The sequence below is a fragment of the Camponotus vicinus genome, unplaced genomic scaffold (genome assembly GCF_025532165.1).
Source record: "Camponotus vicinus isolate PSW18456_S1 unplaced genomic scaffold, iyCamVici1.0 SCAF_11, whole genome shotgun sequence".
NCBI classification, from domain to species: Eukaryota; Metazoa; Arthropoda; class Insecta; order Hymenoptera; family Formicidae; genus Camponotus; species Camponotus vicinus.
In genome coordinates this window covers 12,493,921-12,519,978 of record NW_028141947.1, presented here as the reverse complement: position 1 = coordinate 12,519,978, position 26,058 = coordinate 12,493,921, and the positions used below count along the sequence as shown (strand labels likewise).

The 26,058-nt window shown below is 26.3% G+C and overlaps 5 protein-coding genes across 18 annotated transcripts; 4 read left to right on the top strand and 1 right to left on the bottom strand.

Moving 5' to 3' along the window:
- Window positions 1-82: 82 nt before the first annotated feature.
- Bwa (alkaline ceramidase) lies at window positions 83-3,662 on the bottom strand. Its single transcript, XM_083081807.1, has 4 exons — window positions 3,191-3,662; window positions 2,049-2,205; window positions 1,705-1,942; window positions 83-1,553 (listed from the first exon to the last, which is right to left on the bottom strand). The coding sequence occupies exons 1-4, from the start codon at window positions 3,281-3,283 to the stop codon at window positions 1,232-1,234; spliced, it is 810 nt and encodes a 269-aa protein (XP_082937933.1). The 5' UTR covers window positions 3,284-3,662; the 3' UTR covers window positions 83-1,231.
- Window positions 3,663-4,012: 350 nt separating this feature from the next.
- Window positions 4,013-5,817, top strand: LOC145961513 (HIG1 domain family member 1C-like). Of its 2 annotated transcripts, none has more exons than XM_083081782.1 (3): window positions 4,013-4,197; window positions 5,188-5,305; window positions 5,390-5,817. In XM_083081782.1, the coding sequence occupies exons 2-3, from the start codon at window positions 5,215-5,217 to the stop codon at window positions 5,575-5,577; spliced, it is 279 nt and encodes a 92-aa protein (XP_082937908.1). In that variant the 5' UTR covers window positions 4,013-4,197; window positions 5,188-5,214; the 3' UTR covers window positions 5,578-5,817. The 2 variants fall into 2 exon arrangements, with proteins under 2 accessions (XP_082937908.1, XP_082937909.1); XM_083081783.1 differs by lacking the exon at window positions 4,013-4,197 and adding an exon at window positions 4,214-4,354.
- A 498-nt stretch (window positions 5,818-6,315) lies between these two features.
- LOC145961511 (uncharacterized) lies at window positions 6,316-12,161 on the top strand. 4 transcript variants are annotated; one of them, XM_083081780.1, is made up of 4 exons: window positions 7,598-7,726; window positions 7,897-8,011; window positions 9,086-9,469; window positions 9,596-12,161. In XM_083081780.1, the coding sequence occupies exons 3-4, from the start codon at window positions 9,089-9,091 to the stop codon at window positions 11,213-11,215; spliced, it is 2,001 nt and encodes a 666-aa protein (XP_082937906.1). In that variant the 5' UTR covers window positions 7,598-7,726; window positions 7,897-8,011; window positions 9,086-9,088; the 3' UTR covers window positions 11,216-12,161. The 4 variants fall into 4 exon arrangements, with proteins under 4 accessions (XP_082937904.1, XP_082937906.1, XP_082937905.1 ...); XM_083081779.1 differs by having other exon boundaries at window positions 7,897-8,113; XM_083081781.1 differs by lacking the exon at window positions 7,897-8,011 and having other exon boundaries at window positions 7,712-7,726; window positions 9,086-9,185; window positions 9,272-9,469.
- Window positions 12,162-15,944: 3,783 nt separating this feature from the next.
- Window positions 15,945-19,807, top strand: LOC145961787 (uncharacterized). Of its 6 annotated transcripts, none has more exons than XM_083082253.1 (9): window positions 15,945-16,077; window positions 17,066-17,139; window positions 17,206-17,266; window positions 17,344-17,602; window positions 17,878-18,000; window positions 18,472-18,633; window positions 18,739-18,927; window positions 19,059-19,252; window positions 19,364-19,807. In XM_083082253.1, coding segments are annotated over exons 1-9 (1,230 nt in total). In that variant the 5' UTR covers window positions 15,945-16,075; the 3' UTR covers window positions 19,530-19,807. The 6 variants fall into 6 exon arrangements, with proteins under 6 accessions (XP_082938379.1, XP_082938378.1, XP_082938374.1 ...); XM_083082252.1 differs by having other exon boundaries at window positions 17,066-17,266; window positions 19,364-19,464; window positions 19,590-19,807; XM_083082254.1 differs by lacking the exon at window positions 15,945-16,077 and adding an exon at window positions 16,084-16,227.
- Window positions 19,808-20,543: 736 nt separating this feature from the next.
- Window positions 20,544-24,690, top strand: Arp2 (Actin-related protein 2). Of its 5 annotated transcripts, none has more exons than XM_083081270.1 (8): window positions 20,544-20,951; window positions 21,088-21,198; window positions 22,053-22,070; window positions 22,677-22,756; window positions 22,857-22,992; window positions 23,089-23,448; window positions 23,887-24,165; window positions 24,242-24,690. In XM_083081270.1, the coding sequence occupies exons 1-8, from the start codon at window positions 20,904-20,906 to the stop codon at window positions 24,410-24,412; spliced, it is 1,203 nt and encodes a 400-aa protein (XP_082937396.1). In that variant the 5' UTR covers window positions 20,544-20,903; the 3' UTR covers window positions 24,413-24,690. The 5 variants fall into 5 exon arrangements, with proteins under 5 accessions (XP_082937396.1, XP_082937395.1, XP_082937398.1 ...); XM_083081269.1 differs by lacking the exon at window positions 22,053-22,070 and adding an exon at window positions 21,634-21,651; XM_083081272.1 differs by having other exon boundaries at window positions 20,545-20,951; window positions 21,075-21,198.
- Window positions 24,691-26,058: the final 1,368 nt, after the last annotated feature.

Here is a 26,058-nt window from a genome sequence, read left to right as displayed (position 1 = left end):
ATACACATTCCTATTTTATCGTAATTTCACTCAGTTAGTATAAATATACATATATATCATATACAATATGGCTAGAAAACTATTTACTCATAATATCTTTTTATTATTGCACATATATAAATACAGTCTCAAATTGTAGATAACTATAAAATCCTGAGTATATTATTTATATGTATGTGTATATACATACTCTCTTTCTATGTGTATATATATGCACACACATACACATACACATTATTATACATTCAGGAATTTTAACACACATACATATACATAATTTATTACATGTGTAAGTTGAATATATCTATGTTATATATTTTCACATTATAGGTATTTAAGATATAAATTGCACACTGCATTTTTAAGTAACGATTAGACAACATATAAAAATAGTCCTTTGTAAAAAAGTTTAACAAGACTACACATATCACAATATAATCGATCTATTATTTTTAATTTGCTAATATACATAATCGTATAATAAAAACCGATGTTTTTAACATTTAAAAATCATGTGAAGAAATTTTTAGTTTGTATGTGAGTGTCAATATCTATATGCAGAAATACATAATGACATTGCCTACAACTTAAAACAATTTGTTATAAAATATATAAATGTCATATCTTATAAATTTTTTATAAGATCTGCTTTTATAAGATCTGTTTTATAAGAGAAATATCTTACCATCTGTATACATATATCACTAAGAGAAAAAATTGACTTCTAAATAGAAATATTCATTAGAATATTACAAGAAAAATAATTTACTTATTAGTTTCCGAGACTCACTCATTCAACATATTAAATCAATAAGAAATAAAGATTCAAAGTATTATAGTAAATAATGTAATAAATAATTTTTTAATTCTACATTATAAATTCATTTCAAATTAAATATCATATATTTTCAAATTAAATTTCATATACTTATTTAATAAATCATAATATTATTACTTTTAAGCTTTTTTTAAGTGTTTAATATCACTGTACTTTTGTACGTTTATTTTTAAAATTTTTCATAATGTATTTAATCCCTAGCATCATTCTTATGTGATTCTGTAAAACGAGAGCTTATTTTTAAAAAATATGTATTTTTAAAAAATAAACATTTATATAAATTGCAAAACCATATATATGTATATTTCATACCGTATAAAACCCAAAAACTCATTGTAATAATAATGCATTATAGTTTTAGTCGCCTAGTCTAAAAAACCTTTACAAAAAGAGCTATATATTCGAATTGTAGTTTAATTTCATATAACTTCGAATAGTCACGTACGGTATACCGAGTTCGAAATCATCTCTGGGCCAATATTTAAGTACTGGCAATTGTTGCGGCTTTTCATCCTGTACGGCAAAATATGCAAATAGCACCGCCGCTGTGTAACTTGCAATAAAGATAAACAGATGCCACAGCGCATGGAGATAAGGAAAATTAAGATTTAGCCATGTATCACAAAATAAACGATCATTTAACCAACAAGTCACCGATAATATCCACATGGCACCACATCGCAGCCCCAGTCTGTATACTCTTATCGATGTAGTCCTTTAAAATTTATAAGACTGTTAAAATTTGTATAGTTCTATATATATATATATATATATATATATATATATATATATATATATATATATAATCTAACACATTTATTTCTATATTTATATTTATGTTAATAAATTTATATTATTTAAATTACCTCTTTAGTTCTATGATCAGAAATCCGAACGCTGGTATACCCAAACTCATCAACGCGAAAGCATTTACAGCTGGATGTAGTATACCCAAACCAGTAGCAATCAAAGTCGGTAATGTTGCACATATAGAAAAAAGCTTTCTATCGTTACGAAAGATATTTGGAAAATATCTTCTTGGAAAGAACATGCAAAACCCTGCCATATATACCCACAAAATAGCTAATTCGTCCAAAAGTTGACCTATTATATATAAATTTTTCCATAATTAACCCAACATTATTTTAATAGTAACTACAATATGAATCATTATTTCTTAATTATTAGTCAACATATTCATGATTCTTACCAATCAAGGACAAAGTAGCATGAAAATATGCACTACTAAGTCCCACTATCATCAATAAGAACCAAATTATATGAATCCCAGGATTCACAAAGCGACCATAATCTCTAAATAGGTGCATGAGCACAGGTGGAAGTAACAGGAAGACCACATTACTGAACTAAAAAATAAGAAGTTAAATGGTGAACAACCAATTTGATCTTACAACCAGTGAAATGCATGCTTCTTTCATTATGACAATCCGCAATAAGAGTAAAAACATTATCTTTTTATACTTCTATAATATTTATTTATATCTAATTCAATTATAATTGCCATTTAATGATAATATAAATTTTGGTTTTCTCCAAAAACATCTACACAGTTCTACAAAAGAGAGAAAAAGAGAGGGAGAGAGAATCATATTTAATATATAAAAGTAGAATATTCTATTAACCTGCATTGAAATTTTTTTAAAGAATAAGTTACTTTTTAATATAAATAACTTGTATGTATATAATATTTGTAAATACCAATGCATATATAGAGAGATAATATAACAAATTATTGACATTTAGTCTGTAACATTAATGCATGTGTTATTATAATTACGAGGTATATACAGGGTGTTTCATAAGTGGTGGGCAAAATTTCAGGAATGGATTCCTTATGCTTAGAGAAGAAAAAAAAGTTAATCAACATAGGTCCGAAAATGATTAGTTTTTGAGTTATTAAGATTTTGGACAATTAGAGGAAATGTATGGAATTGTAAACAAGAATAAGAATAATACACCGCGCTAATGTAAACATAGGCCGCCGAACTTGAAAAACATTGTTGATGCCTGTAAAAGGACTTCTAAGACGAGAAATGAGACAAAATTTTGTATTACAAAAATCTTAATAACTCAAAAACTAATCATTTCCAGACCTATGTTGATTAACTTTTCTTTCTTCTCTAAGCATGAGGAATCCATTCCTGAAATTTTGCCCACCACTTATGAAACACCTTGTATTATAGGATTTTACTTATATGTAAAATAAATTCATTATAGTTATACGCATGCATTAAAATTTACAAAATAGATCTGACGTGACATTGATAGGTACATCTATTTGACTTGTAATTTTTAAAGTTACGTATATCAAGTATATAAATATATACGAACTGTATTCATAAATTCGGCGATGCTGGGTGAAATACTGTAATTTCCCTCACACCAGTCCACCGGAGAACTGCCAGCCTCAAAGGGTTTCCACATTTTTGAAAATCGTTTGAAAAACGAAGTCTCGATTCCCTGGGGCTTAAGTTACTCAAGCTTCTCACGTGATTCAACTTAATTTCTCAAGCGATCATTCTCAACGCTCAAACAATAGGCATTGTCGCCTAATCATTCATACGTACATTGAGTGATTCATACTCAAAATTACGTGGAAAGAATATAAAGATGTTTGTTATTCAGTCACTCTTTCTAATTTAACATCACATATCATTCTGAACGGTGGATCTTATTGATCCAAACACAAACACCAGCTATTTTCGTTACTTTTACATTATTATAAAGGGAGAGATAAATATCTATGATTAATTCACGTGTCAATAAATGTTTGTGGTTGAATAGATTTTATCGTAGCATGAAATATATAAAACACAGATTGCGTTCAGAAATTTATTTCTTGGAAGAGTTGCGTTCAAAAATAGTAGCATGGAATTGACCAATCAGGACAAAGAGAGCTTCAATACTTTGTCCTAATTGGCCAATGAAATCTTTATCTCGCGGTCGTATTTCCAAGTAGAATGGCGTTTAACCAATTAGGACAAAGAATTTAGATCTCTCTTGTAGATGTTCTCTGTAGCTGAAAGCACTTGCACTTTTTGTTTTTCTTCTCTTTCTTTCCGTCTAGTGCAAACCCTTTTAATGTACACTATTGCAGAAAGTTCAGTTCTTCTTCTTGGCTAACGAGAAAGTTCAGTTACAGAGAACAAATATGATGCAACGGAATCTTCGTAACATACAGCTGCGTTTCGTAAAGCACGTATGCGCACAGATACGTGTATATGCGCGATACATACGACATCCTACGCACATATGTGTTTTACAGAACGCAGCCTATACTTGAGATTTTTGAATACATCATTTTTATCGATGCTCTACATTCTACCGAGTATATGAAGGTGAGCAGAATCTACTTAACGATCGATGGGAGCTGTCGGAGATTTTATTATTTATATGAAGAGAATTATCAAAAACACATTAATAGAATTTATATAGTAAATTAATCAATGAGAAAGAATGTGTAGTCGCCGATAATTAAAGATATTTAGTATACTGGTATGATTCAAAGTGCGATAAATTCGATATGACAAAATTAAGAGAAAATTTATGTGAATTATTGAAGGATTTTGATTATTATGAGAATTTCTACCTTTATGGGTTCTTTTTTAAAAGAATTTAGATTTGAATTTAGGTTAGATATCTAAGTAATATGGAGATAAATATAATTTGAACAACTTATAGTTGTATAATTAAATGATGTTTCTATTTTACCTATTGTTGGCGAATAATTATTATATAATTATATATCAATTTTAATTATACACTGTATGCTAAAAAAAGAAAGAAACAAATGATAGAACTATGATCTTTGTCATGACCTTGAATTAGATAAGAGCAGGTGTAGACATATATATATATATATATATTTTTTTTTAATTTGTATAATAATATAATGTAATAATATATTTTACACGTGAGTGTGCAATTTTTATGCATATATATATAAAAAGAAAGAAAAGCAAATAAAATTAAATATATTAATGAGATATGTATAATCAAAGAGATGATGGAATACTTCTGATATAATGACAAAGTTGAATTTATTTATTTAAAGGATAATTTATGCACAGTTATTAATTGTTTATAGTGCATTAATATTGATATACAAGAAAAATCTCTACAAATAGAAATCTTTATATTTCGTTCTCAATTTTATTAAATTATCTTTAATAATTCAATAATTGAGTAGAAGTAGTAAATGTGTAGATATATATATATTTTTTTTTTTTGAAAGATAAGCTTTGTTAGAAGTCAAATCTGAAAATATTTAATCTAATATGCAATTTTTGTAATCAAGTGAATGATTTTTTAAATCAATTACTTTTCAGGTTAACGGAAACTGAATTTTTTCAAAAATGGCCACTAATGATGATGATATATATGTAGATCAAACATTGTCAGACAGACTATTAGAAAAAGGTCGGAAATCACCATTTCTTGTAGCAAGTATGTATGCATATATAAAACATGTAAACATATAAATAACATACATCATTAATATCAACTATATATATATTGCTTTTTAAACAGGCTTAATAGGTTTGACGGGTATCTGTGGCTATGGTGCTTATGCTTTCAAGAAAAGGAAGATATCTACACAGATGTATCTGATACAACTACGAGTTGCTGCACAAGGAACAGCAATAGGTTGCTTGACGATAGGAATGATTTACCATATGATAAGAAAGCATATTTTGCATGATGAAAATGAACCATAATGTTAGAGATTGTTTATAGTCAAATTGTCTTCTATATATAGAATGACAAATTTTATATACATATATATATATATATATATAGATATACATATATATAGAGATATATGTATATTTATATATGTATATATATATATATATAATAGACAATTATGAAAATATGTAATATATATATAATAGTATAGTATGTGTGTATATACAATATTATATATGTAATACTATGGTATATGTGCATACACACAATATTATACATACAAATTGCACCTTTATTTCAACCACACAAATTATTAATTTTGTTTAAAACACTTTATGCTTTACATTTGATAATACATTACTAAAAGTTATTTCGATAAAATGTTGATTAACTTATCAAAGATTAAAATTTATGATATTTTGTTAATATGGATAGAAAGATTATTTTTGATGTTTTATGCATGAAAAGATTCAATTAGAAATGATTAGTTATATACTTGGAAATTTCGTCAATTGGAATTTGTTATTAAAGTTGCGTTTAATGTTTATTATATTAATTACTACATTGAAAAGCAATAATAAGAGCAATAATTTAATATGCCTTTCTTAAAAGTGAAAAAATAAAAAAAAATTAAATCTTATAATATGTGGTATTTTTCTATTTCCCCATAATTTGGTCCATTTGTGGCTCACTACAATCTAAAAAACCAAATATTAGATTCGATTCTTTTAAGATTTTTATTTTACTCTTATTAGTGTTACATTAAACTATATATTTTATTTGTTTTCATCTTATATTGGTTTGAATTGTAAAAATTATAGAACGTATATTCACGCGTGTGTCATGAAAGCGTGATTTTTTTTCAAAAAAATCAAATAATTCTAATAGTAAATTTGTGTGCGTCGGAATCGCTCGCACTAGTGCATAAAAAAGATAATATTGACATTCTAAAGTATTAAAACCAATTTTAATAATGATCGATATATCGTCATCTTTAATAAAATATGTGAGTACATTAATTATATCATCATCAGAGAATTTATATATCGTGTCAAGGCGTTTAAATATTTCTTGTATAACAATCTTTAGTATGCACTAGTGGAGTATATTACGGGAATGATCGAATTCGCTATAAAAATTATGAGCAAATTCAGCCATTTATTTTTGCATTTTTTATTTCTAGCTGTATTTTTGCACGTTCATTAAATTTTGTGTTGAATTTGCCAGTGCAGCTATAAAGAAATCTAGAATATAATTAAATATCGAAAAAATCGAAAAGAAATTATTATATATACAAGGTGTTTTTAAAATAACTATTTATTTTTACGAAATAATATTATATTTATATATATATAAAGTAATTTTTATCATTCCCTGTATTACGGACATATTATTATGCCAGTATAATAATTTTTTTAAACACCTCTAATTTCATCAAAATAGATAGTAGTCTTCTTAAGAACACCTTGTATACACGCATACAAATGAGCGGTGTGTGTACATATCGGTAAATTCATCAAAATAATTTTTAATAATTTGTAATTTCACCGAAATAAATGATCACTTTAGAAACACCCTGTACATATAATATACATATACGTAATAAATTCAAATGAGCAGTGCGTATCGGTAAATTCGTCAAAATAATTGTAATAATTTCAGCACAAAATAGATGGTTACTCTAGGAACACCCTGTATATATATCGCACATTAGAAAGAGAGAGAGAGAGAGAGAAATGAGTGGTATACAATATCAGCAGTGATTGCTATCATTTTGTCTGACGCGCGGAACAGAATGGTCAGCGATGCTGGTGCAAAAGCAGTGATATCAAACGATATCGTGGCAGTAGCGATTGCGGTGACAGCGTCGGCGACGGCGACGACGACGGCGACGGCGACGACGTTGGCAGCGGGGGTGGTGACGGTTTTGCGCGTGTGTTTACCGCCGCTGATCGACGCTAAAGAACCTTCTCCCTCTCGTTTCGCGATTGTTCTACGGTCGCGGCCGCGATCCGTGTGTTTGTCGCGGGAAAAACGATGTCAGGATACCGCAAGGTGAATTATTACGAGCTTTGCCGATTGTGTACCAACAGCGAGGGTAACAAGATGTATATATTTCGCGAGGAGGGACGCAGACGACAATTGCAGACGAAAATACAGACGTATTTGGCGATACAAGTAAGCGTGCATTCTCTCGCTCCCGACGTCAAACAGTTTCGGGCATTCTCGATTTCTGCCTGTCGAGCTCGATTTTTAATTCGACATGTGTTCGCAAGTAACGCAAGAGTCGAGAAGACATTCGGAGAATTTACGAGAGATATTTGAGATTTGTTTTTTTCTTTTTTTAGGGGTGGGGGGAGATACTACCGGAATAAGAGAAAGAGAGAAAGAGCGAGAGCCATACACGGTTTAGTTCATGAAAATCACATTTATCTGAAAATCAGTAAACAACAGTAGACTAACGTAATTCAGTTATAAAGAGTTACATGATTAATATATCCATAAATTTCTACTTAATGTAGCATTTTAATACATGCACAGCATTATTATATATATACATTTATAGTAAGATTATCTCTCTTATTTATTATAAGAAAAAATCTCTCTTGAAATTGATAAGATTTAAAATAATATAAAGCATGATTTATCTAATAATATTATCTGCAGAGCGATACAATATAATAGACTAATTTGTGAAAATAATGTTAAAATTTGTTGCTTTTAGAAAATAAAATAACATAATTTATATATTCTATACAGTTTTTGCAATTAAATTATATTTGATGTTTTTTGATTTACATATGAGAATTGAATATCATATGATAAATATTATTTAATTAACAATATAAAAATATACACAATGCTTGATTATCTACTAAATTATAAGATCTTGGTTTTTATTTATTTATCAATGATATAAAATTTTTATGTAGAAATAATTATATATTAATATATCAACATGATGAATAATATAAAATATAAATTTTATATTGTGTGTGTACTAATATATAGTTGTAAACTTTTACATAGATTTGCTACATTAATTTTATTTTGTTTATTGTATAAATATGACTTGTATGGAAATTATTCGATTATCTTTCATCTTACTATTTGTGTGTGTTTGTGATACATATTTTATTTAAAATATAAAAAGAATATATTTTACCACTATTTATACAAGTTATAAATAATGCAAAATATAATTGAAAATTCAAGTATATAACAAATTAATTTATATGAATAAAATATTCATTTGATAAAAAATTACATGAATATATTTATAGATACACACACATATGAAGTTCTAAAATTATTAAGATTTTTTTTTAATTATTTAATATATAATTAATACGTATAAATTAATGTTTGATTATATGTTTAATTATCATGAAAAAATTAAAATAAAATATCTGCACATATATATTATATAGATGTATAAATCTAATAACAAATATTATTTACAAATTTAATTATATAAATATTTATAGTAATTTTTCCTTCTTACAAACACATATTAATTGATTGCATTTGTTTAAGGTTATGGAGAATGACTCATTACCAAAAATTGTATGCCACGAATGTGTCAAAAAGCTGGAAAATTTTATAGAATTTCGGGAAACTGTAGTCAATGCCGAGGGTATGTTGGAGTCTTATCTTACTTCGCTTCATTTGTCCGAAGATTTTTTGAAAGAAGGAAAAGTTTATGTAAAAAATATCGAAAAGGAAAGATCATCAACACCAGAGGATGAAATTCTTAAGTCAATGGAAAAGGTGTCAACATCACCGAGAAGTCAAGTAATAAATGATCAACAAATACAACAACATCAACAACCTGTTGTAGTTAGCAACATAAATGCTTCTAATATACAAATCATCAGTGGAGTTCAAGCTAGAGTACAGCAATACAAATGTGCTATGCAGGTCTGTAATAAATCTTAATAATATTCTAACATTAAATGTAATACACTTTTTTTAAATATTCTTCATATATTTATTATAAAACATTGCTGTATCAGAAATAATAAAATATTATAATTTTAAATTTAGATGCAACCAGGTGGTATGGCAGCAGCTGTTGTTGAAGCTACAGCAGAGACTCATTACAGTTACCAACAGCAGACATCTCAAGTATCGCAGCAATCAAATGAAGCGCAAAATCAAATTGGTGAGCAGCAGAATCAATCTCCTGCAATCCAACAAGCGCAGAACCAAATACAGAGTCATAGTCAAATAAATCAGCAAGTGCAATCCCAAAGACCAATTTCTCAGCAATTGAATCAGGCAGGACAATTATCTCAGAATCAAAGCCAAGTTAATCAACAAATGCAGGGACAGATATCGCAGCAGCTTCAACAATTACAGAGGCAACAACGCGAATTTGAGAAACAGCACAGACAACTTCAGCAACTTGAGAAGCAGCAAGCACAAATTATAACACAACAAGAATTCTCGGTGAAACAAGAGACACCAGTTGTACATCAAAATAATAATGTAGTTCTCAAAACCGAAACGGACATAGAACCTAATCAGCAAGTCATACAGAAAATACAATCTGAAGTCCAAAAAGATGAATCTCCTAACTCAGGTGTACAAACTTATACTACAGTGCAAGCAACGCCAGAAGTATTTTTAAACTTGGGTTTCAAAGAAAATACACTGACAACACCAACAGCAGTACGAGATGACATAAAAGATTTTAAAGAATTTACAAAAACTTCATCTGATGATGGAATGTCTCGTAATTCAATTGATCAGATCAGAGAATTTCTGAGGCTTAGATCAGGATCAGAACCAGCATCTTTAATCACCGTAAATCCTCAAGTACTCTCGCAGACTACAAAAAACACTATCTGCCGCGATTGCGGTAAAAGTTTTTCCTCATTGAATCAAATGAGCAATCATAATTGTAGTGTTGAAATACTTATAAATGAACCATCAGATGCTAGAAGCAAAGATGATTCTTTACAAACTAATGTTAATTCTTTTAGTTGTGACATTTGTAGTAAACCATTCAAACGAAAAGAACATCTCTTTCAACATCGGAAATTGCATACTGGTGAGCGACCATATGTGTGCACAACGTGTGCAAAAGCATTTAGCCGTAAAGAACACTTGGTTAGACATTCAGTATCTCATACCGGGCAAAAGATGCACGAATGTGACATGTGCGGCAAAAGTTTTTCGCGCAAAGATAATCTCCATAAACATCGAAAAACGCATGGTGTAGCTGGTCCTTATATTTGCGAAACTTGTGGCAAGTCTTTCATTATAAAACATTATTATATGATGCATTTAACTACTCATGCAGCAACTCTCACAGACGATGTAAATTGTCCAGATCCATTGCCATATAAATGCGATATATGCCACAAAGCATATTCTGTAAAACAATATCTTACTGCACATAAACTTAGACATAGATCAAAAAACAATAATTCTGCACAAAATAATTTAAATGGGCATCAACAACAACAATCACAACAAGCAGATACTGCAAATAATGTGAATGTAGTGACAAATAATGTTAGTAATACTGGACATTTAAATAATGGACAATCTAGTAATGAATCAACTGTTGAAATGCAAAGTGTTATCGAACGGAATGAACAGACTAATGGGTCATTTACTAACAGTCAGTATCATACTAATATACAAGAGTTTCAATGAGATAAGGGAAAGCGTGTCTATTATGTTCTCTTGCCAAATGGTAATAATCATAAGATCGTGGTTGTATAAGCAAGAGAAACTTTGACGCGCTAAACTATTTTCTTATATGGTTTTGCTCTTGAATGAACGGTTTTTGTATTTTAATATTACAGGAATGAGAATCAAAATGGCTATTCTGATAAATTAAACATTTTAGTGTGTACACATTGCACAGAAGATAGATCTGTTGAATGGTTTAAGAATGCTTGCTCGATATGATGATGTAAATATATCATGCCAACAAAACATGTAACAAATAGTAGTTGTATAGAATGCAAGCTATAGTTTTGAAACAAATGCTCACTTGTAATAACATTTTAAAAGTAAATATTATTAATATTTATATAGCCTGTTGTCAAAATAATGAGATTGATTTTTTAAAATGGAATATTGGACATTATAATCTACTTTGAGTTTCGAAATTTTGCTGGCACACAAACTTTATCTTTTCAACGAAAGCTTTTTGATAGCAAAACATTTTTGAGAAGATGGGAAACAAAGACAAATCATAATTGATGTAAAAATTTGCTTATTTTAACATTTACATTTTTTTGTATTTTTTGAATATATCGATACATGTTCTCAAACTTTAAAGAAAGAAAAAGAGAAGAATTACAAAATATAGTTAAAATAAATAGACTAAGGACTAAGGATTTTTATCTTTTTATAAGATATTGGATATACTTGAAAGAATATGGAATTTATCACAAATCAACAATTATAAAGAAAGAGTTATACTTTTAATACTTCTAATAATAGAATAAAATTAATGTGAATTATTAATTTTAAGACATAAACATAATTCTATAGTAAGATTTAAACTAGCTTGCAATTTTGATGTGTTAATGTTTTAAAAATTCAATTTCGTTATTTTGTTATGCGGACTATATATATATATATGTGAAGAAATATAAGATTATTTCAATTTCTGATGAAAATTTATTATTGGTATATTATTAGTACACATATTAATATATTAAAAATATATATTAATATTATATATATATATATATATATATATATATATATATATATATATATATTTATATATATTATAATATATATTAATGTATTAATATATTAAAAAATGTACAATGTGAAGAAAATCATAAAATTTAAATAACATTTAATCAACTCGTGATGTACCAATTCTCAATTACAGTAAGACTTTCATAACTTTTCCAGTATAGGATTAGAAATTTCTGGGAAAAAAATAGTAATGAATATCCAAGCGCGAAGGCAACATGAAACTGTCAAATTACATACCTATATGTATTTGAATGTGAAATTAAACATAAGTACGTCTACACGCGCCATATATGATCTATTTATTATGACAAAAATGACGTGACATCACACGACATTAGCATTATTAAAATATGTGTCGAGTTATATTGAGGACCAAGTTATGAAAGTCTTACTGTCGTTATGTGTAACAGAGATTCTCGATTGTAACAGCTTTATAAAATTTATATTTATTAGACCAATAATTGCCATCTTAAATGCTTTAAGGCTTCTATGTCCTGACAGCAGCCATATTGACATCTGCAATCATATTATGATATCGCAGTGAGAAATTGTATAAATTTTTTCTTGTGAAGTGCATCTCTTGAGATAAATAAATTTCTTTGAATCACTCGTGTTTGATAGTAAGGATTAGTAAAATACATTAAAAATTCTCTTTTGTATTATCTACATTAATAGATGATTACAAAATATATTTGAATATATTGAGCTCAAATATATTTGAACTATATTTTCAGTGGAAATAAATTTTAATTTTCGGCGTATTTTACTAATATTATTGAATACAAGTGATCGTTCAACAAACTTTATATTTCGATGTATTTCGCAAAAAAATTACATTATACAATTCGTGATGTCATAATTCAATATAGCATCTTGCAAATTAATAATAATTATATATAGTATGAGGACATAGGAGCCTTGAGATGTTATAGAAACAGAAACATGAATTTTCTTATGTATACTTCTCGAATACAGGACAAAAAATAAGACCAAAGAAATTTATATTATGTTTATATAAAATTATTTATATTTATATAAAAAATAGAAAAACAATTATTAAATATAAATATATATAAAGAATATAAGATAGGACTGAAAATTTGTTCTAAGTTAATTGTATTGTGAAACAAGAAATTGGATATATATATCTTGAACATATATACATACATACATACATATATGTATATATATGTATGTATGTGTGTGTGTGTGTGTGTATGTATGTATGTATGTATGTATGTATGTATGTATGTATGTATGTATGTATGTATGTATGTATGTATGTATTAATAATTTGCAAGATATTATTTTTTTGGCTTTAATTATTAATTAATAAAAATATGTGCCATAGCATGGTCTCTGGGAAAAATATATATGTAAATATAAATATACATAATTTATTAGATTTTCATGCTACTGTAAAAAAAGAGAAATTTGTGTTTTTTATCCCATTCTCATATTTGTTGATATGTAATAAGTAATAATTAAGCAATATCTGTACTTTCCTATCACTGTCTCTCCTTTCTAATTTCTATTTTCTAAACATTTTTTTAACATTTATTTAACATTTATTTTAACATTTATTTATTTTTAAGATTAAAAGTACTATGTGAATAGGTCGAACCCATACATATCATAATTTTTAAATTTCTTTATAGAAATAAATTTTTTAATATTTGATATTGGATAATTATTTTATATTTATATATATTAAACATATATGTAAAATATATGTAGTTCTTGGAGAATCTTGCGAGCCATATTTCTTGGAAACACATTTTAAGAAAAAAAGATTGCCATTGTCTGATAGAATAATTAAATGTTCTCATGAGTTGGGAATTATATTTAATAAAAGATATGAGAGAGAAATGCAAATATATATCCATAATATTTTTAAATTAATATCGTGAAATGGGAAAATTTATAGATATTAAACATATTAATTATTTGTACGTGCACTTTTTCTATTCCTCTATTTCCCTTCTTTCTCATTCTCCCCCTCTTTCTCTCTCTCTCTCTCTCTCTCTCTCTCTCTCTCTCTCTCTCTCTCTTTTCTTCCTTGCCCCCTTCCTTTCTCTCTTTCTCTTTACTATTGCTGTAACAATGTAGAAAAAATATATTTTATATAGATTTTAAATACGTATTTTATATTTGAGAAAATTTTATAAATTTTGTTAAAATGAGAATTACTGAAATGAATCTTAAATTTAAATGTAGTGATTTATGTAAAACTAAATATTTCTTTATGTATGCAAGATATTTCAAAACTTCAGTGGAATATATTAATAGTGTATAGTCTAGAGGTAAAATAGAATCAAAAAATAGAATTCTATTATAAAAATATCGAAACAGCAATAGTTTTTGTATTATAACCCGGATAGCATGATGATGATTTCATAAATATTTCTGAGGAAGAATTTTATTTAGTATTTAGATTTTTTTGTGCAATACAGTCCTTGTACGTATTGAAGCAGAAATGATGAATTCAAGACTGTATCTTTATATCTCACCTAGACTTGGGTGTGTGTTAAAAGTATATAGATGTACAATAATGTATATAACGCAGTCCAGATAAGATGCAAGAAAATTTTATTAACATACTATTTCTAATAATGGTATTTTCTGCAAAACATGCCTGTATTAATTTAAAATTTCTATGAATTTTAAAGGAATCTTATTTTATTCTCTTCTAAGAATCTTATCAAAAAGATAGCACATACAGTTATATTGATAAAAAAAGGAGGATTCATTTTAGATAAATTGTAGTTATTAAATATGTATAATTCATCTTCATATTGACTGAAAAAGATGCATATAAATTTTATATTCCAATCTTGAACATTTTATCTTGACACTTAAATGTATGTGTATGTATGTCTAATTGACATTCCATTAATCCTATTCCATTCCAATACTTTTATATTCCATCATTATTTAGCATTTCGTTGGCGATATTCTTTCATTTTTGAATTAATAAAGAATTAAACACCATTGTTTTAAGTATTGGCATATCGTTGATAACATCCCACCTTTTGTGTCCCATCAATCATCTTTAAACAATATCATTATTAAATTACTATTTCTAAAAAAAACATAATAGTAATACAATAATAATACTTAAATTTTAAATAAATACCGCTATTACTCGGACATCATTAAAACCTTGTACAGCAATATTTCACAATGAATTTGCATATTGCAATCTTCCTAAATTGTTTTATAATATATCTATAATTTTTCTGTATTCTCTCTGTGCGGACTTTCGTAAAATTTATTAAATAAATAGTATTTGTTAAAATTTGCTGAATAAAAATAATATTTAATAATTTCTATTAAATTTCAAATTTTTGTTTATTAAATTTTAAATCAATAGTGCTGGTGGTGATGGCGATCAAATATTTGACAAGTTTAACAATTATAATAACTCGTCTTTTTCCTACATATGTATATAATTATATACATAAATATATACATAATATGTAGAATTATTTATTTAATATATTATAGATGTTTATGTGCATATATAATATATATATTTTCTCTTATATTACATGATAGGAAGAATTAAATATATAGGGCGCGTCTTGTAACATTCTAGTTTTTTAAAATTAAGTAAAAAAATAATATTCTATCTTCAGAGAGCCCCTTATAAAGAGGGGAAAATTCAAAAGATCTGACAGCCACGGATGGCAACGAAGAAATGACACTAGGCGTCAGGTTGTGTCGACTTGTGTTAGTAAATGAAAGCACCCCATGCCAATGCCTCATTCTCGATATTCTGTGTTATGAGAAATGTTGGTATATACACAGTACTTTTCTACGTATATGTATGCTTTTTCTTATCAATCGTGTTATACGAATTATAAGAATTAATTTTGTACGTGATATTTTATTGTAAGCGTCAATTTACACATCTTTGTCATTATTATTAATAAGTTCGCAAGGTAAGAATATGAGAATTTATATATGGTGTACGTGAAAATCTACTTATCGAGTAACACTTTGTGGTTATATTTTCGTTGCATACTATAATTTTCATTTACATTATATGTTGTATTTTAAATATTGTGAACAAAGTTCTTACTTTAAATATATATTTAAACCAAATTAGTTTCACTTGCAATTGCATTTACATAATAAAATTCTGGATCTAGAAGGTATATACCATCTGTCACATATTTTGTTGTTTGATATTTATTTCATAAATTTACAAAAGCTTTTCACATTGATATTACAGTTTAGGGAAAATAAAGACATTCTCAATTTTTATTTATAATATTTATTAGATATCTTATACAAGACAATAAAGATATAATTGCTTTTATGGAAAAATGTAATTGGAAAAAACAAAAACAAAATATTATTATCTGTACATATAGTAGGTAGAAATTTTCCACACGATCTTTGGATTTCAGATAAGAAAATATTTAGAAGTTAAATTTAATCTGCTTAGTAAACTAAATTTTCTTTGTAAACGAAATTTTTTTGTTTGGTTTTTTCGTTTATATAAAGAAAAAGTAGCTTTCATTAGCTCCTTATCTTTATATTAAAATGCACAAGAATTTGCAATTTTTCTATAATAAAGGCCTTTTAATTTGTGCAAATATTATTTGTCATGTGTAAATAATATAACTTCTTCATAAAAAGAAATTAATATTTATAAAATATTTATAAATAAAATACAATTTTTTAAAATTATAACAATGATTTATATGTGTTTAAACTTTTGAATTTTTTTATGGGGCAATTTATCTTTTCCTTCCTTTTTCTTGTTTCTTGTAGGCGTAGAAGAAAAATGAAGATAAAACGCAGTAAATCTTTATCTCCTGAACCATCCAGTAGCAAGGATACAAAACGTATAAAATTTGAAGAAACTACAAATTTAGATAGAGTAACATCTCCAAATATACTTGAATTTTCAGATGATGTTTTACTCAATATATTGAAATATTTATATCCACAAGATCTCATGGCAGTCAGTTTGTAAGTTATATATTTACTTGTATATTATATTTCTTAGTATTTCCATACTATAATTAATTTTTCTTTTGATTATATAGATGTTGTCACAGACTTGCACAATTAACGCAAGATAGAACTCTATGGAGAAAAGTAGACTTTCGAACAAAACCAATGTTTCTAAATGATTTAAACCGGTACATGAAGTTCCTGCAACCAATAACAATGAGTTTGGCAATACGTGGCAATTTCCATGACAAATGTCCAGCTCTTACACAAAGGTTTTTTGAAAATGTAAAGACACTATGCAATCAACTTAAAGAATTGGTCATTGAAGAATATTATATCAATGGAGATAAGGTACATTTTAATATAAAAGTTTCTATAATATGTTATATCTATATTTTTAAAATATATTAAATGTTAATATATAGTAAATTTTATTTTAAAATATATTTACTACATATTAACATTTAATATATTTTAATATATTTTAAAAATATAGATATAACATATTATAGTATATCTTTTCCTTCCTTTTTTTCTCTCTCTTTTTCCTTCTTTTTCTCTTTTTCTCTTTTTCTCTATGTTGTAAAAGAATATTTAATAAATCTATTATAATACAATTTTTACAGATTCAAATAACAGATTTTCCATGTACTATTGAAAAGCTTTCATTAGAAGGTTGCCAAGTGGATTATCTACAAAGTAATAAATCTTATTTTTTTAAAATGGATTTACACATGCCAAATTTGACAGTAAGTTGATATTTTAATAGATATAAATTTTTAAATAATATTTTTCTTTTAACATTGTCACTTATTCTTTTTTTTGTTTATTAATTTTTTTATATTTACATATCTTATATATCTTTTTATATTTACATAAACTCTATACATATATATCACATGAATTATTATTGTATAAATTAATTGTTCTATATATTATATAGGACTATGTATTTTATATTAATGTTGATAATTGTAAAATACATTATTTAATGTTTATAATAAGCATATATATAAAAAATTATTTTTTATCTTTTTAATTTTAATTGATTTACAATATCTATGAAATATAACTTTAGAAAATGATGAATAGATATACATTTATTTCTTTTATTATTATTATTATATATATTTGTTGTTTGTGTGTGTGTTTTCTTACATTATTACAATCTCTCTACACATACTAATCATTATTACTTATACATTGAATATTATTTTTAGTGTTTAATTTTAAGTAATTGTCAATGGTTTACGCCACATTCCTTACTAGTTATCAGCAAAATACCCAAACTTAAGGAACTTAGATTGAATTCATGTCATCGTCTAGGCGAATGTGTTGCATATGCTAGTTTAGCAACTAGATTTGGATTTAAAACATTGGAGGTATGATATATTTTTTTACTTGTGGATTATTTATATTATTTTAATTACTATTTCTATCTCTAGTCTCGTCAAATAAATATAAAATGTATTTATATATTATGTTAGATTTTAGATTTACGGGATACGGCACTCGGGGATAGCGAGGTCGGTTGTTTTAGCAGCACTAAAACTTTGACACATCTTTATTTGGAATGTCCTTCTACATTAAGAAATGAAGAGCATCTTGAAATAATGCAACAGCAGCAACGACAAGTTTTGCAATTACCAATATTTGAAGATAATAATCTGGCACAGGTATTCTACAGAAAGCTAATTTATAAGTACTAATTATAAAAATTAATATTCTTTTTCTTGAATTTAATATGTGTGCGAAAGCGCTGTAAAAAATGTTTTTTTATTGTTAAAAATATATTTTTATTATACAGTATTTAATCGAGGATGTATTTGCTTTTGACAATAATGGATTTCAACGATGTTTAATATCGGATAGAGCAATTTGTGCGCTTGGAAGTGATTCTTGTGATAGAAAAGTGATAAATAGCTCTCCACAAGGAATGATAATATTACAAGAAAATAGACGAATATCTAACAATCCAAATCTTAAAATATTAGTTGTTAGGTAAGTTCCAATTGACTACAAAAAATACCAAAATTTAGAATTTAAAACAAAAATAAGAAGAAAAAGAACAACTTTACAGATATTTATTTTTTATTTATTTTTTCTTTTTAGAAATTATCCACGTGTAACAAATTCGAGTCTTATCCATTTGGCTTTAAATGCATCGAGATTGGAGTACTTGGATGTAACTGGTACTTCTGTAACAAAGGATGGTATTGAATCTTTTAAATCACAAAAAACTAATGTTAAGGTTGTTTCGTCTTTTGATGAGACATAGTTAAGATTATATGTATTATATTAGGAATTAATGAATATTTATTAATACTTTTATTTATAGATAATTAATACTTAAAAAGTACTGATATTTGTACACATACGTCTCTCTCTTATGCTTCAAGATTAAAATTTATAGTGTTCAAACTATTTTCTAGATGCAAATAATTTTGACTAAGTATGACTTATTTAAACAGAAGTAAAATGCTATTTGCTGTTTTTATATAAGTCTGCATGTAACAAATTATTATAATATATATTATAAATAATCTATATAAAGTAGTATGAAATTTGTTCTATTCTTGATATCTTGCTATGTTTTAATATCTGCAATGTAATATTATAATTATTATATTGTGATATTGTTATTATTTTATTTTCAATATTATTAATTACTACTTTCTACATTTTTTTTATTATATGTGTAGTATTTACTATTATATTTGTGGAATTTTGCTTTTTATTTATTATTATTGTTCTTGTTAACAAAAAAATTAAATAACATATTATTATGTACATACAATATTATTAATATTGATCCATAATGGTCAACTTAAAAAAACAAAATTTGATGTAATATATAATGGATATTAGGCTCAACATGTGCTTATATTATTTTTATTTAAATCTTCAAACTATTATTATACATTATATGAAAATAAGGATTGTTTATAATTAAATTTATGTATTTAAGGCCATTGCACAAAATTGTAACCAATCGTTGCTCCAGTTGAATCAATAATTATTGAGCGCATACTTATTACTCCGAATTGAAAACTAAATCGAACATACGGAAACTATACCTATAACTACTATAGTATTAACCAGTGAGCGAATTAATAAAGATAGTGATTCACATATAAGTATCTTTTCTACGAAAAACTCTTTACTCCTTGGAGTAGAATAGCATTTGATCGACCAATCAAATGCAAGAAATTTTTGTTTCTTTTATCCTGATTGGTCAATCGAAAGCTACTCCAAGGACTAAATTTTCGAACACACCAGTATGTCATAGTGGCAGCGAGGTTGGACCTTGCTTTGCCTTCGGTGTCAACTGGTGCCAACCCAAATCGTAAAAGATAGTAGAAGAATAAAAAAAAGCATGTTATAGAGCTCAATGTCGTTAACCGTACCAAGTAAATTCAACGGCAAAAAATTTGTTGTACCTTGAATTTGCTTCGCGCAGAGTGCTTTTGCACAAGTCCCAGATTGTGATACAAAACAACGATAATTTTATCGAAATTGCACTTGCCGTTTAGTCACACTCGTCGGTAACGCCCTAATATCCGCAGATATTAATCACTCGATGGAGCGGGTGATATGAGACAACAATTTAAAAGGAGGAAAGAAATATTATTTGAAGGAATAATATATTGAGATGGACAGCAAGGGGAGGAAGATTATTGTTTGCGATAATGGTACTGGGGTAAGGCTTGTTCTTCTCTTTTTTTTTCCCTGTGAAAAGTTTCTTATACTGATATAAGCAAAAGATGTTTCAAACTCCTTCATGTATTGGATGAAATAATTTATGTCTTGAACATTGATGTAGTTTTTAATTGTAGTTTGTCAAATGTGGATATGCCGGTGCAAATTTTCCAGCTTATATATTTCCATCTATTGTCGGACGACCCATAATCAGAGCTGTCAATAAAATTGGTGATATTGATGTAAAGGTATATTGATTTATTTTATATTTATAACGTTGATATCATCAGATAAAATATTGAAAAACATAAGGCTAGCAATCACAACTTTGCTTTAATAAATGCTGTAAAATTATAATAGCTATAATTTTTTGATGTAATGAATATTATTTCTCATCAACATTGTTTTTAAATATTACTTAATTTATGAGAATACATATATAATAAATAATACTTATCTATACAATTAGATTGATAAATATAAATTGTAGTTTTAACTATAATTTATAAAATTACATGGAAAATAAAAACCATGTTTATCACTAAAATTTATCAATTACCAAATTATAAAATAAAATGTTTAATGCTAACACTTTTTAAAAATAATATAATTTTCTGGTTTAAATTAGAGTGTGTTTAATTATTATATTTAGATATAATTAATAAGAACAATTATATTTTCAGCAAGAATATTGCATTCGTGTAAGTCTATTACATAATATTGCATTCTGTACACTTTCCTCAGAATGTTTAAATTTAATTAAAAATAATCTATATATTTGTCTACTGTGATGCAAATAAAATAGTTTGTAAAATGCTAATAATTTTTACTAACAAATCCTAGAAAGAAATAAGTACTTGAAATATAAAATAAATTCATAGGGGAATTATTTTGTTTTGCAATACTTTTAAATGGATTGCTTTTACATTTGAAATCCATGCATCATATATGTGTTTTGATAAAGTGCAATACATCTATAATTTATATATACTTATATACTTATCAATTAAATATAATTTGTATATGTGAATATATATTGTATATGTGTCATGCTTTTTATAATTATCTAATGTATTTGTGTGTTTATATTGCTCTCACATAGGATGTGCTTAACATGCCTGTAAGTTTATTGTATTTTTTATGCCGTTTATATTTGTTTTTTAAATAACTTTAATGTTTTAATGAAGTATTGCTTTGGATTGTAAATATATATACATCGGAATAGTGTGTTTAAATAATCTGATAGACCAACTTTTTAAAAATATATATATATGAGGGACCTAATTTAATAACAATAAAATTAAAATATTTTCCAGATATGAATTCTGTAACTTGATTTTCTCAGTACACTATATAATACATTATAGTTATTATATTAATCATAATACTTTATAAAAATAAAATTCTATAAATCGTGATATAGGACAATAATTAAATATTTTTGTTTATTTTTTTTATTACAAGATTTAATAAAATAAAGTCTAATATAATATTAGAAATTATATGAAGTTTCTTTTTATTACCTAATAAAAAACACAAATTTATTAATTATTTTTTGAACATTTAGCTAATCAGTTTTATATAATTATTTAAAATTTCTATATTTGTTAGAAAATATACAATATATCATATGACAGTTGACACTAAAATTAATTTTTTTTAAATACACAATGGACAATACATAATATATGTAGAATTCTAATTATTACATATATTATTGTCACAGGATTTGATGGTTGGCGATGAAGCGAGTAAACTTCGTTCTATGTTAGAAATAAGTTATCCTATGCAAAATGGAATTGTTAGGTATATAATTATATTCTTAATATTATATATTCTTATATAATTAAATTCTCTTAATATAAATTATAACATATGAAAATTATTGCATATATATGATTAATAGAAATTGGGAGGATATGTGTCATGTGTGGGATTATACATTTGGCAAGGAGAAGATGAATATTAATCCTAGAGAATGTAAGATTTTATTAACCGAACCACCAATGAATCCTATCACGAATCGAGAAAAAATGATCGAGGTAATATCATAATTCTAAAGTTAATAAAAATAAAATTGTAAATTATTAAAAATTAATTTATATGATTGAAGTTTAGTATTCATGCAATGATTTCAGGTGATGTTTGAAAAATATAGTTTTGCTGGAACATACATTGCAATTCAGGCAGTATTGACATTATATGCTCAAGGACTGATTAGCGGTGTCGTCGTAGATTCTGGTGATGGTGTTACGCACATTTGTCCTGTGTTTGAGGAGTATGCTCTGCCACATTTGACCAGACGACTGGATATAGCCGGACGCGACATTACAATGTATCTAATTAAATTGCTGTTGCTACGCGGTTACGCATTTAATCACTCGGCCGACTTTGAGACAGTTAGAATGTTGAAGGAGAAATTGTGTTATATCGGTTACAATATAGAAACTGAAGAAAAGCTAGCTCTTGAAACCACTGTATTGGTAGAATCCTATACTGTAGGTACATTATTATGTATTGTGTGCACATATATATACACAGTATACAGTTTTATTAATATTTTATATACAGGGTAGAAAGAGAATTTAAAATGTTATAAGGCGTTCTTCTCCAAAACTTAACGTCGCACAAATATATAATTTGCGAACGAGCAGCTACATATTTTTTTTTAACAATTATTTTCTTTTTATCAATTGATTCCTTTCATTATTTTATATATAAAAATATTGAAGTAAGATAATCGAAAAGTTATCAATTAATTTTTTCTCAAAACTTTATAAATTTGATCTGAAACATTTTTTTTGTACGACATCAAGTTTCGGAGAAAATACCTTGTAACATTTAAATGTCCCATCCTATATGTGGCTAATTTCACATATAGATATACATACACATATATATATTGAATTAAGGTGTACGAATCATTGTATTTTCAGCTTCCTGATGGACGTGTGATAAAAGTAGGTGGTGAGAGATTCGCGGCACCGGAAGCACTCTTCCAACCGCACTTAATTAATGTCGAAGCACAAGGTATAGCCGAGATGGTGTTTAGCACAATTCAAGCAGCTGATATCGATATTAGAAGCGAGCTGTACAAACATATTGTTCTGAGTGGAGGTAGTACGATGTATCCAGGGCTTCCATCGAGGCTTGAACGAGAAATTAAGCAACTTTATCTTCAAAGAGTGCTAAAAAATGATATAACTAAATTGAATGTAAATGCATATTTAAGAAAAATTTATATAAATGTACATATTGCGAATATTTATATTTTATGCATTTTTTCCCCAGAAATTTAAAATAAAAATTGAAGACTCACCTCGACGTAAAGACATGGTTTTCATGGGTGGTGCTGTACTAGCAGAAATAACAAAGGATCGAGATTCTGTGTGGATAACGCGAGAAGAATATGAAGAAAAGGGTCTCAGTGTATTAAAGAAATTAGGCTCTTACGAATCATGAAGAAAATCATTGTAAAGTAGATTACAAAATTTTTTACATGATCATATGTTTTTTTTATCAAATATTTACATCTAAAATATATATTATTTGTGAGAGCTGATCTTACAGAGCAGTTTTATGCAAATGATTTATTGCATAATTGTAAAAAAACGAGGCATTTAAAAAGACAGACTTTTTTTATTTTTTTTAAGTATATGATGCAATTTCAAATAAATAGGTAAAATAATTCAAATATATAAAATATACTATGGTTTCACACAATAAATTTTTTTATTTAATTGTTCTTGTAATGATTCCTGAACTTTTATTCATATCCACATATTTATCTCACAATAATATGTCTTTTTTAACATTTTTTCTATACTGTTGCATTGTTGTATGTGTTTTTAATTCCAATTTAATTATTGAATATATAAATATTAAGCATTAATTTAATACAAAGGACCATAATTTCTCAAACAACTATATTCAATTAAAATATTTTGCCAACCAAATAAAACGACATCGACTTAATGTGCATTTCTCGAATAAATATTCAAAATAGCGATTAATATATTTCACTTTTTTATATAATATCTAATGATCTTATTTCTCTTCCTTTATTTATCGAATTTTTCTTTAAAAAGTGTAAATATAATTAAAATTGTAAAAACTATTATATATTCTGCATAAGGTACTATCTTTTTATTATGGTAACACATATTACTGCGAACATGATTGATGTGCGATTTTATATTTAAAGTCGCTATTTCATATTCTTTATACATGAATCTGTAACGTAAGGAAAGAGAATCATATCTGTTGTTAATCAAAATGTTTGAAATTAACTGAACCTGTATGGAATCTACTATATTATTTTTTATTATATATAATAATATATAAAAAATTATTATATATAATTATATATAAAACCACATAAAAAAGTTAAAATTTTGTATATTTTTTTTATATTTGTATATGTTTATTTTTGCATCTTATGTATACGTACATATATATAAACAGGTCTGTAATTTTATAAATTTCTATTATATCATTATACTTTATTATCCTTATTACTTACACACATACATGAAATATGTAAGAGATTTTAAACGATGATGTCGCTATCGTTACGTGTCATATTCATATCAACATTGTAACGAAGAGTCGTATTTTATGATTTTAAAGAGTGACAAAAAATTATCAGTAAAATATCGATAGAATATTGAATTTTGTCGTTAAATTATCGAGGAATAGGAGACTCTTCGATAGACAGTAACAATAGGACAACTTAAATACAATACAGTAGCTTAATTAAATACAATTTGTAATTTGTAGTACTTTTTACGAATGAAAATTAAGACATAATTATAATCATACAATAGTCCTGTGATTTGGCAAAAAATTAAAATGATTAGAATTGATAAAATATATTAATAAATTTTTAAAATTAAAAATTTATTATTCATTATTTTAATGTATTATTATTTTTATTATTATACACATAATGTGAGTTACATAATATTATTTGAAAATAATTTGAAAAATATGCATTAAACGAAAAAGTATCTCGAATAAAAGTTTGATTGTATAAATTAGAAAATGAGAATATTTCATGTATATATAATATAAAAGTTTTTTTTAGAGAGTTTGCTTGTGATTGATAA

What these genes read in the sequence shown, in the direction of transcription:
- LOC145961787 (XM_083082248.1), top strand. An exon ending in GATCTCATGGCAGTCAGTTT is followed by an intron (nt 17,267 to 17,343) that starts GTAAGTTATATA and finishes TTGATTATATAG; the next exon opens with ATGTTGTCACAGACTTGCAC. An exon ending in TTGGATTTAAAACATTGGAG is followed by an intron (nt 18,634 to 18,738) that starts GTATGATATATT and finishes ATATTATGTTAG; the next exon opens with ATTTTAGATTTACGGGATAC.
- Arp2 (XM_083081270.1), top strand. Translation starts at nt 20,904, where the DNA reads ATGGACAGCAAGGGGAGGAAGATTATTGTTTGCGATAATGGTACTGGG. An exon ending in TATTGGTAGAATCCTATACT is followed by an intron (nt 23,449 to 23,886) that starts GTAGGTACATTA and finishes TTGTATTTTCAG; the next exon opens with CTTCCTGATGGACGTGTGAT. An exon ending in ATGATATAACTAAATTGAAT is followed by an intron (nt 24,166 to 24,241) that starts GTAAATGCATAT and finishes TTTTTTCCCCAG; the next exon opens with AAATTTAAAATAAAAATTGA.
- Bwa (XM_083081807.1), bottom strand. Translation starts at nt 3,283, where the DNA reads ATGTGGAAACCCTTTGAGGCTGGCAGTTCTCCGGTGGACTGGTGTGAG. An exon ending in TGCTACTTTGTCCTTGATTG is followed by an intron (nt 1,943 to 2,048) that starts GTAAGAATCATG and finishes TATATATAATAG; the next exon opens with GTCAACTTTTGGACGAATTA. An exon ending in CTGATCATAGAACTAAAGAG is followed by an intron (nt 1,554 to 1,704) that starts GTAATTTAAATA and finishes TAAATTTTAAAG; the next exon opens with GACTACATCGATAAGAGTAT.
- LOC145961511 (XM_083081778.1), top strand. Translation starts at nt 7,586, where the DNA reads ATGTCAGGATACCGCAAGGTGAATTATTACGAGCTTTGCCGATTGTGT. An exon ending in AGACGTATTTGGCGATACAA is followed by an intron (nt 7,727 to 9,085) that starts GTAAGCGTGCAT and finishes CATTTGTTTAAG; the next exon opens with GTTATGGAGAATGACTCATT. An exon ending in AATACAAATGTGCTATGCAG is followed by an intron (nt 9,470 to 9,595) that starts GTCTGTAATAAA and finishes TTTTAAATTTAG; the next exon opens with ATGCAACCAGGTGGTATGGC.
- LOC145961513 (XM_083081782.1), top strand. Translation starts at nt 5,215, where the DNA reads ATGGCCACTAATGATGATGATATATATGTAGATCAAACATTGTCAGAC. An exon ending in ATCACCATTTCTTGTAGCAA is followed by an intron (nt 5,306 to 5,389) that starts GTATGTATGCAT and finishes CTTTTTAAACAG; the next exon opens with GCTTAATAGGTTTGACGGGT.